We start from the raw sequence: 13,540 nt of genomic DNA on the forward strand, positions 1-13,540 counted from the left end.
TGGTTGTTTTGACACGTATTATTGGTCCTATCATTGTGGCTGCCAATGGTACAAGCTTTGCCGGATCTTCTTCATCAGGTAAATCATTTTTACTGAATTGTTGAAGTTGATTTGGTTGACTGAAGGAATTGTATACAAAGTTCTTTGGCTTTCGGGTTATAACTAGATCTACAATTTAAATATCAGATGCATTTTAAATATTTGAGTTGAGTTTCTGGTACTAAAACTGTACGCATACTTTCCTTATAACCACCACAGTCATGTGCCAGATGTCTTTGCTGGAAGAAACATCCCCCATTGTGAACTTGGATCACAAGAAGCCTAGACTCGATATTGCAGGTAGCCTTATGGTCCCCTCATTGGATGAAAAGCAGAAGCATATCTCTGATGAATATGAGAAGGAAGACGACTCAAAGCCAAGACATGCGCACACATGTTCCGCTGCTGAAGAAGGATTTTGCATCCATATCACCGATGTCACTAAAAGACCATGCGTCACATGCGCACACATGTACATCGTCGGTCCAGACAACAAAAAGAGATGCAGTTGTATCTTATGCCACTAGGAAGAGGAACAAGATAGGAATGCCAATTCACCTCCCTCAGGTCATTGGTGGAAGTCTAGTGACTCTGAATTCTCTCCAAATATTGATGATTTTCACCAAGCAAGTGTTCTGTGGATGTGACTATAGTCTCCTTAGATTGTTTGTGTAATCATTTTAATGTTGAAGCTGAACTTCCCTCTTTTTGGCATTCCATTTACGAAATTCCAGCTGTATTCGCCTTATAATGTATGTAACTTTTAACCATTAACCAGTAACCTTATGATGTAGTTCCCTTTTATTAGGCTCCTCAATGGTGTCTACTTGCCTATCGAAAAAATGAGTAACCAAAAAAATTACGTTGTTTTGAATTTCATATGTAGTTCTACTTGTCCAAGCATCTGTGTCTCCCTAATTGGGTAGACCTTTTTGAAGAGTCTACTGGCTTGAGTAAGGCGGTCTACTCATTGGGGAACAATGATATTGTTGGAAATGTAAACACGTTCAGAAAACACATAGGTTTGTTTGAAGAAATCAGTTTCCCAGAAAGGTCTACTGGTTTATGTATCTCCACTACTTGGTCATCAATAGGTATCTTGATGAAGAGGTGAACCAGGTCTACTTGTATTTTGATCAAACTAGCCCCATGTTGTTGACACGTGGACTATAGTGGGCCACAGGATACGAACCATCGAGGATTGGTCTACCCACACTACACACACTGCATCGCTTTTCACGTAAACATGCTTTCCTTATGATGTAGTTCCCTTTTATTAGGCTCCTCAATGGTGTCTACTTGCCTATCGAATTGTAGAGTGAAAATGAGTAACCAAAAAAATTACGTTGTTTTGAGTTTCATATGTAGTTCTACTTGTCCAAGCATCTGTGTCTCCCTAATTGTGTAGACCTTTTTGAAGAGTCTACTAGCTTGAGCAAGGCGGTCTACCCCTTTGTGTCGTCTTAGGTGTAAAACATATTGGTGGTGGCCGAGTTTTGATGGCTTCCTTGATCCATTTCCAGCACTCATTGAATTTGTTCCTTACCAATTCAATGGTTAAGTCCATGCGTACCTCTTATGAGTTAAACTGCAGTGTTATTTGAATAAAGTAATGTTAAGCTAAGCTATTACCAACATGCCATTCAGATCCGTACCTCATGTAGAAATGACAAACATACATGATACCACCACTCAGATCCATAACACTGCATGTGTTTGATTACATACATCCCATAGTCAGAACCGCCCTCTTGTTTAGGGCATTGAGCCGGCTCGAATACATCGAAGTCAGCAAACTTCTTCTTCACAACATTCTTCACTGGGAACTCCACATGGTGGTAGATAATGTCCAGTGTTTGCAACTGCACAATTAGAAAAAAATAATGATAAGTACAAGGCTTACAAGGTTTTCAACACAAAAAGATTCAAATGCAAGAACGTCATTTACAGCGGCTTTGCATAGATTCATCTGTCTCCTGTTACATTCTAAGCTATCCCACACTTCTCTTGTCTGATTATCAAGACGCACAACAAGCATACCAATGATTGATGTCATGCATTGGTATGAAAATCTGTTGAAAATATGAATGTGAGAATGATGTACGATTGAGAGAAAAACCAACAATTATTGCTAAACATAAAGAAAAACCTTTCCCTTACCTTCTCGCACTTGGGTATGTCATTCTCAAATCTCTTTACACCGAAACCCTTCAAAACTATCCTAGCCGAATCTCCACACATGTCTCTGTCATTGTAACTTTCCATCTTCTGATAGAAGTAGGTTTCATCTTCTGACAAAATTAGGTTGTGAAGTAACAACATCTATTGCCTGGGCAGGTTTCTAGAAATAGATAGTCACTAAACAAATTGATAATATCATCTTCAACCCATCCGTTAGGTTTAAGTGACCAAACTGCTTTTCGACTAGTGAAGAAAATTTCACTATCCACAATGGTCTCCTTCTCTTCAGCTGACACATCATAAACAAACCTGAGCACTCCTTTGTCAGCCTCCTCCCGATCTCCCTTGACTTTGAAGTTACCAATCTTCTCTATGTTACTCTTGGTTGTGGGGTTGGCATCAACTTTCTTCATATTTTTCAGTGGGGTGACTACAGATGTTGAGTCAGATAGGCAAATCAAGGAGGTCTTCTTTTTCAGTCGCAAGTCTTCCCCATGTACCAGTAACACCTACATGAGATAGAAAGTAGTTGCGTGTTAGTAAACAGAATGGGAAAGTAGATACATTTATTAACAGTGAACAAAGAAGGGATACACTGAAAAGTAACTCACTAAAAGCCACTCATCTCTTATTACAAGGTGCAACAAATGCACTGCACAAACGGAAACACCACAGCAACTATAAAGAAATGCAGTGAATGCATTCGTTTATTGATCAACCACAAAGAAACACAGCAACTATAAAGGAATGCACTAAATGCATTCCTTTATTATTGATCAACTAACAAGAAATGTTTCATTCTCCTTTCACTACTGCCCACAACTTCATAACTTCATACCTCCTGTTGCTCTCCTGCTTTCTTTTTTGAAGCTTTTTTGGGGCTCACTTTCTCTGCTAAGCCATCAGTTTGAAGGTTCTGATTGACATTCACATTTTGTGAAGTCAGAGTGTTCAGCATACTCAAGACTTTGTCCATCTTTCCCATCATATCATCTCTCATATTGCACATATTATTTTCCAGCTCATTGACTTTAGTACCCAATTGTGAGACATTTCTTTCTTAATCACCCCATATGCTTTGGCCTGATCTCCACTACCAACACGATCGCCAACCTTTGCCACAAGAACATTTTCATCCAGCAAACCACCTTGCTGGTTCACCCATTTGAGTAGTTTTCCTATTTCATGGTCCCCCAAGCTTCAACTGGGTACAAGGACTGTCCACAATGGTCTTCCCATTTGAAACACAATCTAAATAGAATAGTTGCAGAAACAGGACACAACCTCTACAATAGGATTGAGAGTCTTTTTTGAAACTGACGATGGCCTCCATCAAACATTTGAATGAGTAATCAGCCCAGTTTAAAGAGCTAATCAGGCGAGTGTCCTTCAGGGCCAGTAACCACTTCTTTGGTACCGTCAGTGAGGCAGATGGGCTAAGGAGGGTGCTCATTGTGAATAGAAAAAACAGGCGCTTGCACTTGTTGTCAACTTCTTCTGTATCCTTCAGGTAGGTCTGCACGTCCCTTAAACTGATCTTCTTATCCTTCCCACACAAGGAGTCTATTATCACCATCAACTCAGGGCGATCATTAATGGAACCTTTAAAGACAACCTCGGACCCAGCATTCTTCAACCCCATCACATTTTCAAAGTCACTTGCATCCATTTCAATCTCCTTTCCGTGCATAGTTATAGTACATACATTGGGGTCTACGGAGTCCACAGGGACACGCAACATAGAGTGGTGAATTTTCCTTCCTGACATCTTCAACAACACATCAAATCCAATTGCTGAACAGGCTGCCTTTTTCTCATTGCTAAAATCTGCAACCAAAGACCTGAAGCGATCTAGAGAGCAACGGGTATCAATCCGAACCAACTCAAGAAACTCTTCCTCAGAAACTGATGACTGACCACATCGATCAGTCACTACATACTGCTCCTTCTCTTCAGCTGGAAGCTCTTTCCATTTTTGGGATATCTCAACTAGAAACTGAAACATAAGCAATTGGCTCAATTAGTAGGAATCCCAGTTAGTATTACATGTAATTGCAAAATGAGCATGTAATTTCATCCAATACTCACATCATGGTTTAGTTTTGGGGGATTGATTTGTTTATGTTGAATGTTCCTGCACTCAATCTAACAATGTCACATAACTTGAGTCATTTGATAAAATTACCAATTAGATGGAAATTTGAATACTTACAGGTAGTTCAAAAAGCTCATGGAACGACCGGAGGCTTTCTTCTTCATGATGAGCTTCTTTTGATCCTTCAATTCTTTGGCTTTGGCAGGTGAGGTAGACAACTCTAAATCCTCTGGTGCCTTCTCTTTTTGCGACCGTGTCTCATCGGAAGTAGGTTTCTCCGCCTCAACCACCGGTTCATCGGAAGTAGGTTTCGGTGCCTCAACTACCGCTTCATCAAAAGTAGGTTTCAGTTTAGGTACCTCAACCACCGCTTCGGTGCCGTCAATAGAAGCTTTCTTTCCAGACTCCAAAATTGGAGAATTTTGGTTTGAGACCTCAGAGACCGTCACAGAAGCCGATGCTTTAGAGGCGGCGATTCAAGTACTCTTTCGGGGGCCTCCATCAGAGATTGTTGTGGAGCTGCTCGGTTTAGGGGCCGCCATTCGAGAACTCTTTTGGGCACCTCCATTAGAGTTACTGGAGCTGCTCGGTTTCGCCCTTTTGGGTGCCTTCTTTGTGTAGACCTTCGGCGGCATGTTTGGTTTGAGTGATTTCGGAGATGGAGAAAGAGAGAGAGGAACGAGAGAAGAATGAGGTTTAGGGATTTGAGGGATTTCGGAGATTGGGGAAGAGAGTGAGAGGAACCAGAGAAGAGGGATTTCTGATTTAGGGTTTACGAAGAGGATGTGGAGGGATTTCGGGTATGAAGAAAGGGAGAGAGAAACCAAAGATGGAGAACGATCGAGTTGTGAGAGCCTCTTGACGGAGAAGACGATGAAAGGAGTGAGTGGGCTTGACGGTCAAGGCGCTTGGGAAATTCAAATTCTCACAACCGGTGCAACTGGTTGGTACCGGTCACCAAATGGCATCTTTTTTAATGTATGGGTGCCTTAACACACCAAAGGAGATCCCCTTCTATAAAGCATAAACTTCTCTGGGTCTAGCAATACCCAACATGTCATCAAGAACAGCTTCAACTACCATAATATTATTTAGCAAAATTTGAAGGGAAAAAAAGTGTTAAATTGTCCTTTCTTTTTTAAATTTTTTAATTTTTTATTATGGGAGCTTCCATTCATACCTCCAAAATTAGCATCTGAACCTCCCCGCTTAATAGACCTCCAACTTACTTTTATAAATAACTAGTATGCTATCTACACCTCCATAATTTTCCCATAGTACCCCTCCCTAATTTGTTGAATATTCATCATAATCAGCATTGATGAATTTTCCTATAGTTCAGCCTAGGCCTCATCAACGGTCCGGGCCCGGCTCATTCATAGAGGGCTTGGCCCGGGCCTTACTATATTTTTAAATAGTAGCGGGCCGGGCCGGGCTTTATTGTAAATCGAATGATCCAAGCCCGTCCATATAAAGCAGGCCTTGCGGGCTTTTTTGGGGCGGGCCTTGCTGGCTCTTTAAAGATACTAATTTTTTTATAAACTTATATATATATATATATATATATCATACACTCCAAAGGGCAACGTCTGTCAATTCAAAGAAAATAAAAAAAACTAACCGTTGGATGTGATCATTACAATAAATTATGAGTGTGGTAAAAAATTTAACCAATTTCACCATATTTTTGAATCTGATCGAATTGGTCAACCGTCGTCACTTCTATGTCTTCTTGGTTGACTGATGGTGTAACAACCGTAAAATGTGCTTACTTTTCTACATCACGTTTGTAAATATTCCATCGATGGATATGCATGGACATAAGATAAAAATTTCAATTTTAATCATAAAGATGTTGACATATGCCAATTAGCCTCCTAGAGTTGTGTGACTTGTACATTGCATTTAAATTGTTGAGATTCACTCTAAAGCAACCATGAAGTGGAAAATGAATTTAGAGAAACCAACCGCTCGATGGAGAGATTGTAATGTACGTTTTATGGTGGTTGTAAAAAATACAGCCTATTTGGTTCTCGTTTCGAATTCAATCAACTAGGTCAAACTTAGTTACTCTTATAAACCTATATTTATATATCATGCAATCCAAAGAGCAACCCCTATCAATTCAAAGAAAATGGAAAAACCAACCGTTGGATGAGATTATTACAATAAATTATGAGTGTGGTAAAAAATTTAGCCAATTTCACCATATTTTTGAATCCGATCGAACTAGTCAACCGTCGTCACTTGTATGTTTTCTTAGTTGACCGATGGCTTGACGACCGCGAAACGTGCTTATTTTTTCACATCACGTCTGTAAATATCCTATCGATGGATGCGCGTGTACATAAGATAAAAATTTCAATTTTAATTACAAAGACGCTGGCCTATATCAATTTGCCTCCTAAAGTTGTATGACTTGTACATTGCATTTAAATTATTGAGGTTCATTCTAAAGCAACCATGAAGTAGAAAATGAATTTAGAGAAACCAACCGCTCTATGGAGAGATTGTAATGTTTTATGGTGGTACGCTGTAAAAAATTCTGTCAATTTGGTTCTCGTTTCGAATTCAATCAACGAGGTCAAACTTAGTTACTCTCATAAACCTATATTTATATATCATACACTCCAAAGAGCAACCCCTATCAATTCAATAAAAATGGAAAAACCGACCGTTGGATGAGATTATTACAATAAATTATGAGTGTGATAAAAAATTTAGCCAATTTCACCATATTTTCCAATCCAATCGAATTGGTCAACCGTCGTCATGATATGTAGAATATATATGCACACATTCTATATAGAAGTATGAGAACTTCCACAAACATATATAAACACACACACACAAAAAAAAAAAATATATATATATATATATATTTATAAACACACACACACACATTCTTATAGATATAGAGGCCGGATCGAGAGCGGACGTCCGCAACCTAGAAAAAGTGCGGACGTCGCTCCTCCGGCATCGGGAAGGCGGCGATCGCTGCGCTATGGGTGCCAAACACACCCTCTGGACATCCCGGACAGCCTCGAGCTAGCAGTGAAGGCGAAGGTGATCGGAAACTTAGCGGTGTGTGGCGAGCTTGCCGGAAACCATGGAAGCCCATCGAGCTTGACGTCGAACCCTTCGTCGACGACTCCAGCCGCTTCTGAACTGCTCCACGTCGTGGCCTGATTTCGTCCGGTAATAGAAACGCTGCCGTCGCTGCTCGATCGAGGCCGAAGGAGCGACGTCCGCACTATTTCTGGGTTACGGACGTCCACTCTCGAACGGTTTTGTATAGATATATATATAAAAGAATATGTGTGTATGTGTGTGTTTATATATGTGTGAAAGTTCTCATACTTTTATATAGAATATGTGTTTATATATATATAAGAATATATATCTATATATGTGTGTGTGTTTATAAATATATATATATATATATATATATATATATATATATATATATATATATAAAATAGTTTACAGGCTTTTACGGGCCGGGCCGGATTTTTGCGGGCTTTTTGACTGGCCTGCCTGGCCCTCCAAGGAGGGCTTTTCCGGGCTTTTTAACAGGCCGGGCCGGGCCGGACTTTTGGCCCTACGAGCCGGTGGGCCTCCATCGGCCCACTTGATCCACGGGCTTTTTGATGAGGCCTAGATCAGCCTTCAACCACCTGTATTGATCTGAATATTCATCATAATCAGTATACGAGCCAAGCATGATTGAGAATATGGTACCTGCAACTTCAAAGGATTAATAAAGATTTGAGCTCATCCACTCCTTTTATACGGCATTTTCCACCTAGAATTATAGGATTCAAACTCATCCCTAAAGAATGGTATGCTCTTCTTCTCATAGTTTCTGATGTAGAACAACTTGCAGAAGATACAAGGGCTTTGTATGGCTAACTTATGCTTGAGAAATTTCTTATAATTGAGGCCAAAATAACGTAGCCCTTGTTGCATTATTACAATTGAGGCCATATTCAACAAGTGAAGGAGCAGATCTATGACCAGTGACCCACGTCACTCGCATGTGCTTGTCTCCTGCCAAAAGAGATGTGCACCTGTGTGGGTCTTCCCGTTTTGGGTTCCATGATTATAAATTGATTATGGCTAATATGGACACAGAGTACCTTACTCTGTTGAGCTCTTTACAAGTACTCTGTGTCCTCATAATTTGATTATGGCTAATATGGAAGATTGACTATCACTACCTAGTCATGTCAATACTTGGTCATATTTGCATTGTGGAAATTATTACTTCTTTAGATTCCAACTGTACTATCACTACCAAGTCAAGTCAATACTTGGCCAAATTTGCATTGTGGAAATTATAACTTCTTTAGAATCCAGTTGTACTATCACTACCAAGTCAAGTCAATACTTGGTCATATTTGCATTGTGGAAATTATTACTTCTTTAGATTCCAGCTGTACTATCACTACCAAGTCAAGTCAATACTTGGCCAAATTTGCATTGTGGAAATTATAACTTCTTTAGATTCCAGTTGTACTATCACTACCAAGTCAAGTCAATACTTGGTCATATTTGCATTGTGGAAATTATTACTTCTTTAGATTCCAGCTGTACTATCACTACCAAGTCAAGTCAATACTTGGTCATATTTGCATTGTGGAAATTATTACTTCTTTAGATTCAAGCTGTATTATCACAACCAAGTCAAGTCAATACTTGGCCAAATTTGCATTGTGGAAATTATAACTTCTTTAGATTCTAGCGCTAGTATCAAACAGGGATACTTCGGTCTAATGTTTCTTGTTATCGATCTATTAAGTTGTGGCGGTATTGCTAAGTCTCCCTTACGTTAAGCTTATCGACCACCATCACAAGCCAAGTTAATATTAAGTGACAGTAGCAGATCCGATGCAATTTCCAAATGATTGTGATGCCGACGAAGAAATTAAGCAATTTTCATTTTGAAATAAATTCAGTTTACTCCCGAGAGCCATGGTGGCTCACAAGAACAAGAATAAAAACAAGGCCGATGTCATATTAAGATGAAAATAAGAGAAGAACAAAATTAGTGCTTTGTTAATTACGCTTAATTAGTTTTTCACAAGGATATGCTTCACTTGAATTGGAGGAAGTACTACTATGAAAAGATGATACCATCTTAACAGTCATGATGCTAAACCTCAATATATCTATATTCAAATTCCTAGTAAAGAAAAAAGGTTAAGACACCATTGGAGTCTTAATTTACAGCTGACACATGGTTTTACGGCCCATTTACAATTCGGGCTTCTTGATGTTGATGTTTATCGAGACTTACTGTACTTCGGCAATGATCGAATATGCTAAGTAGTTAAGATGTTGATGTGAATTAAGCAACAAAGACATAAATATTAATTCCTGCGATGAATATATATGCTACGTGGCAAAAGGTGTGTTGAACTTTCGATTGGTATTTTCTGGTATTTTGGTTGCTATTTATACCCACCCTCACATGCTATTATACATCAAACATCACATAATATTAGAAGTGGAGAACGAGAGAAAATGAAGAGCTTCTTCTCAACAGGGTCTATTATAGCCATTCTTCTTTTGGCAATTTTCTTGGTTAGTGAAGCTCAGCAATGTAGTTCAAGTGGTGAAATCATAGGAACTTCTGGACAATGTAACCAGGAGAATGACGCCGAGTGCTGCAAAGACGGAGACTCGTACCTAACATACACGTGCTCGCCACCTGTGTCCGGCAACACCCAGGCCAAACTCACTCTTAACAGCTTTGAAGCAGGCGGTGATGGAGGAGGCCCATCCAAATGTGACAGCCAGTACCATGATGACAACACTCGAGTTGTGGCATTATCCACCGGATGGTATGACAATAACTCAAGGTGCTCTAAGTACATCACAATTAACGGTAATGGGGTGAGTGTGGACGCCATGGTCGTGGATGAGTGTGACTCTACTAAAGGATGTGATGCAGAACATGATTATCAGCCTCCTTGTCCTAACAACGTTGTTGATGCTTCCAAGGCTGTATGGGAAGCCTTGGGTGTGTCTGAAGACAAACGGGGTGACTTAGATATCACATGGTCTGACGCTTAGTTGCATTGCGCGGCTTTTCAAAGTTGTTGCCTGTTTTTGGTTTCCTTTTCTATTTTAGGGTTTGATGTTGCTTACCTGCATGTGTTGGTTTATGTATGCATATACATATGTATGGAAATGTTATATGTACAACCAAAAGTCAGTCAATATATAAGATTGGCTTCTGTTTACGTAAGCATATACTAAATCTTCTGCTATCTTATATATACCTAAAAGTTCATTGAGTAAACATACCATTTATGTGTTCTATTTTAGTTTACTATCAGCTGTTTCCCAACCTTAAAACCTTTGATAAAGACAGAAACATATCACAATTTGACATAAAGTATAGCTCCGTAGGATCCAAACTGATCGAAAAGGTTTAATTTCCACCCTGTATGAAACCAGATCTGGATACTTATCGTGGATATCGAAGATTCAAGTAATCAAAATCAGTTCGACTAATTTAAGATGGGAATTCATTAATTTCATCTTGTGGACTTGTCTGCAATGAACCAAAAGTATTGTAGACCAACACATGCCGTCAGTTTAGCTGTGACATTGACCGCGTCAACTCGCATAGGACAGATAAGATGAAACTGAAAGTATCAAGTTACCACTGGCGCTTTTAAGGGAGAAGGAGAAAGGCATGTGCATCTGGAGGAGATAAGGTTGGAAGACTTTGGAAGTCTTGTGGTCGTTGAAGTCTTCAGAAACCATAAACCTGCAAACAAACCATAAGAATGAGAAGAAAGGGTCAGATGTATCAAAACAGGGCGAATTTCCAACCCGCTTTGTTGCCAATGAAGTAGATCGGCCGGGCTTTGCTATCGTCAATCACAATCTCAGACAAGCTGCAGGTAATCCAACAATCAAATTGTTATTCAACGAGGCAGATGGTAATTAGAACGATTCGTGATTTAGGCATCTGTTTGTCTTTCTTATTTTTCACTTGTTTTCTGGTTAATCATTGTGTTTCCATGAATCATTCTTGTGTATCAAACTAAAATCCAAGTTCATGATTATGAAGCTGCATGTTCATACATAGGTTTTTTTTTTTTTTTTTTTGGTCTAGTTAATACTGCCAGTTTGAACTACATACACTACCAGTATTAATATAAACAAACAAAACAATTAGAATGGCTACGGCAGTACGCTGACAAGGATGAGATATCCTTCAATTGTGATCGTTGAGTCTAATATAACGTAATTTTGCTTCTCTTTTTGATTAATTCTGAACCGTTTGTCACTTTGCATTTGGGCAGTGATGAGATTTTCTGTATAGGCTATTTGAAGAAACAAAGTTGTTTTCTTTTTGTTTGAGGTGCTAGGCGCCTAGGCTCAATGGGTATTTTTGTTTTTGTCCCTCAATTCATAGCTCATTGTAATCAGCTATCAGTTTGAAGAAAATTCCACTATTCAAGTATGGTGATTTCAAGAATTAGAGTAGACTTTTCGGTCATCAGGACCTTTGGATCATAAAGCTGAGCAAGATAAACCACTATCTCCAATATAAGGTTCTACATAGCCGATATTGATGTATTTATGTCATAGTAATTTAAAACTGGAAAAATTGCATCAACATGCTGTTACCAAACTATGGAATTTAGTAAGAAGAGAGAGGATAGATTGTTTTCCATGAAGTAGGACTTTGGTCCTTCTCTTGCAAACCAGATGTCTGATGCAGCCAAACCAAATTTCATCATCTGCTTCAAAATTGTTTTTCATTGTAACATTGAGCACGATGAAATTTACAGATTTTGATGCTTGTTTAGGATTTGGTATCTGTTTGTAATTTTATTCGTGTTTGCCTTTCCTAATCAGACTTTTCTTTGTTTGAACAGAAATAGAAAAGCAATAATCATAATTATCCTAGCAAGAAAAGAAATGGTACTTATAGGTCACAGCTTTTAATGATGGTGAATGAGTTTATATCCAGCTTTTCCTAGCATGAGTGATTTATATCCAGGTACAATAGTCCTCTCGTATATTCTTTTTAGCTAGTTCAATATGTGTATTATGTGGGTCTTGCAGAAACTACCTACAAATTAGTAAAGTTGTATGTTAATGATAATGAATGCTCATACATACATGGTCTTAATCCTTGATATCTTTGAGTTCTAGGTATTTAGTATGCTACTAGCTTATGATGTTCGAGCACTAGCTTGTTGTTGTTACTTTTCTTGCTGTTACTAATGTTCTTGTCTCTGACATGTCTTGCTGCCATGTTTTTATTTTTTTATTTTTATCGGAATCTTGCTGCCATGTTGGATGGTGTTTAAGGAAGAGAGAATTGTAGAGAGATTGATGAGAGAATTGTACAGAGATTGATGAGAGAATTGTATTTCATTATTGAGAATAGGAGCCCTATATATAGGGATTACAAAGTACATGTTCTAATGATATAAGGAAAACTAATCCGAGTAGGACTAGGAATTCTAGAACCTTCTCTCCTATTACTACTCCTAGTTTGATAAGGCACACTAAGTCTATTTTCCTTCAATACTCCCCCTTGTGCCACTCAAACTTGGTGGTGACGCTTCATCCGTTGCCTCGTTAAAAACCTTACTCGAGTGAAAAACCCTGTGGGACAAAAACACGCTCGAGGAGGAGAAAAAGAGTACAACACGTCCTCTACTCTTCGAGATCGAACATGTAGATATCATAACTCCCCCTGATGTCGATATCTCCCCCTGATTGCTACAATCGTGGGAGTTCGGATAACTTTCTCAATCCGATGCTCTTCACATGTTTCTCGAAGGTGGATTTAGGTAACGACTTAGTGAATAAGTCTGCTACATTATCCTCTGATCTGATTTGATTCACTTCAATCTTTAGAAGTGATTGTTGTTGCTGATTATAAAGGAACTCAGGCGATATATGCTTGGTGTTGTCGCCCTTGATGAAACCTAACTTCATTTGCTCAATACAAGCTGCATTATCCTCATAAAGGCATGTATGTTCATTCGTGGTAGACTTCAAACCACAACTTCCTTGAATATGTCTATTTATAGATCTTAGCCATATGCATTCACGCACAGCTTCATGTAGAGCAATAATCTCTGCATGATTTGAGGAAGTAGCAACAAGGGTCTGTTTTGTAGACCTCCAAGATATCGCAGTGCTTCCCATGGTAAAGACATAACCCGTTTGGGAGCGACCTTTGTG

At 39.0% G+C, this 13,540-nt stretch overlaps 1 protein-coding gene across 1 annotated transcript; it reads left to right on the forward strand.

Annotated features, from left to right (window-relative positions):
* Window positions 1-9,799: 9,799 nt before the first annotated feature.
* LOC133715718 (kiwellin-1-like) lies at window positions 9,800-11,232 on the forward strand. The gene has a single exon (XM_062142331.1). It carries the CDS (start codon window positions 9,842-9,844, stop codon window positions 10,391-10,393), a length of 552 nt encoding a protein of 183 aa, XP_061998315.1. The 5' UTR covers window positions 9,800-9,841; the 3' UTR covers window positions 10,394-11,232.
* Window positions 11,233-13,540: the final 2,308 nt, after the last annotated feature.

The sequence above is a fragment of the Rosa rugosa genome, chromosome 6 (genome assembly GCF_958449725.1).
Source record: "Rosa rugosa chromosome 6, drRosRugo1.1, whole genome shotgun sequence".
NCBI lineage: Eukaryota > Viridiplantae > Streptophyta > Magnoliopsida > Rosales > Rosaceae > Rosa > Rosa rugosa.

What these genes read in the sequence shown, in the direction of transcription:
- LOC133715718 (XM_062142331.1), top strand. Translation starts at nt 9,842, where the DNA reads ATGAAGAGCTTCTTCTCAACAGGGTCTATTATAGCCATTCTTCTTTTG.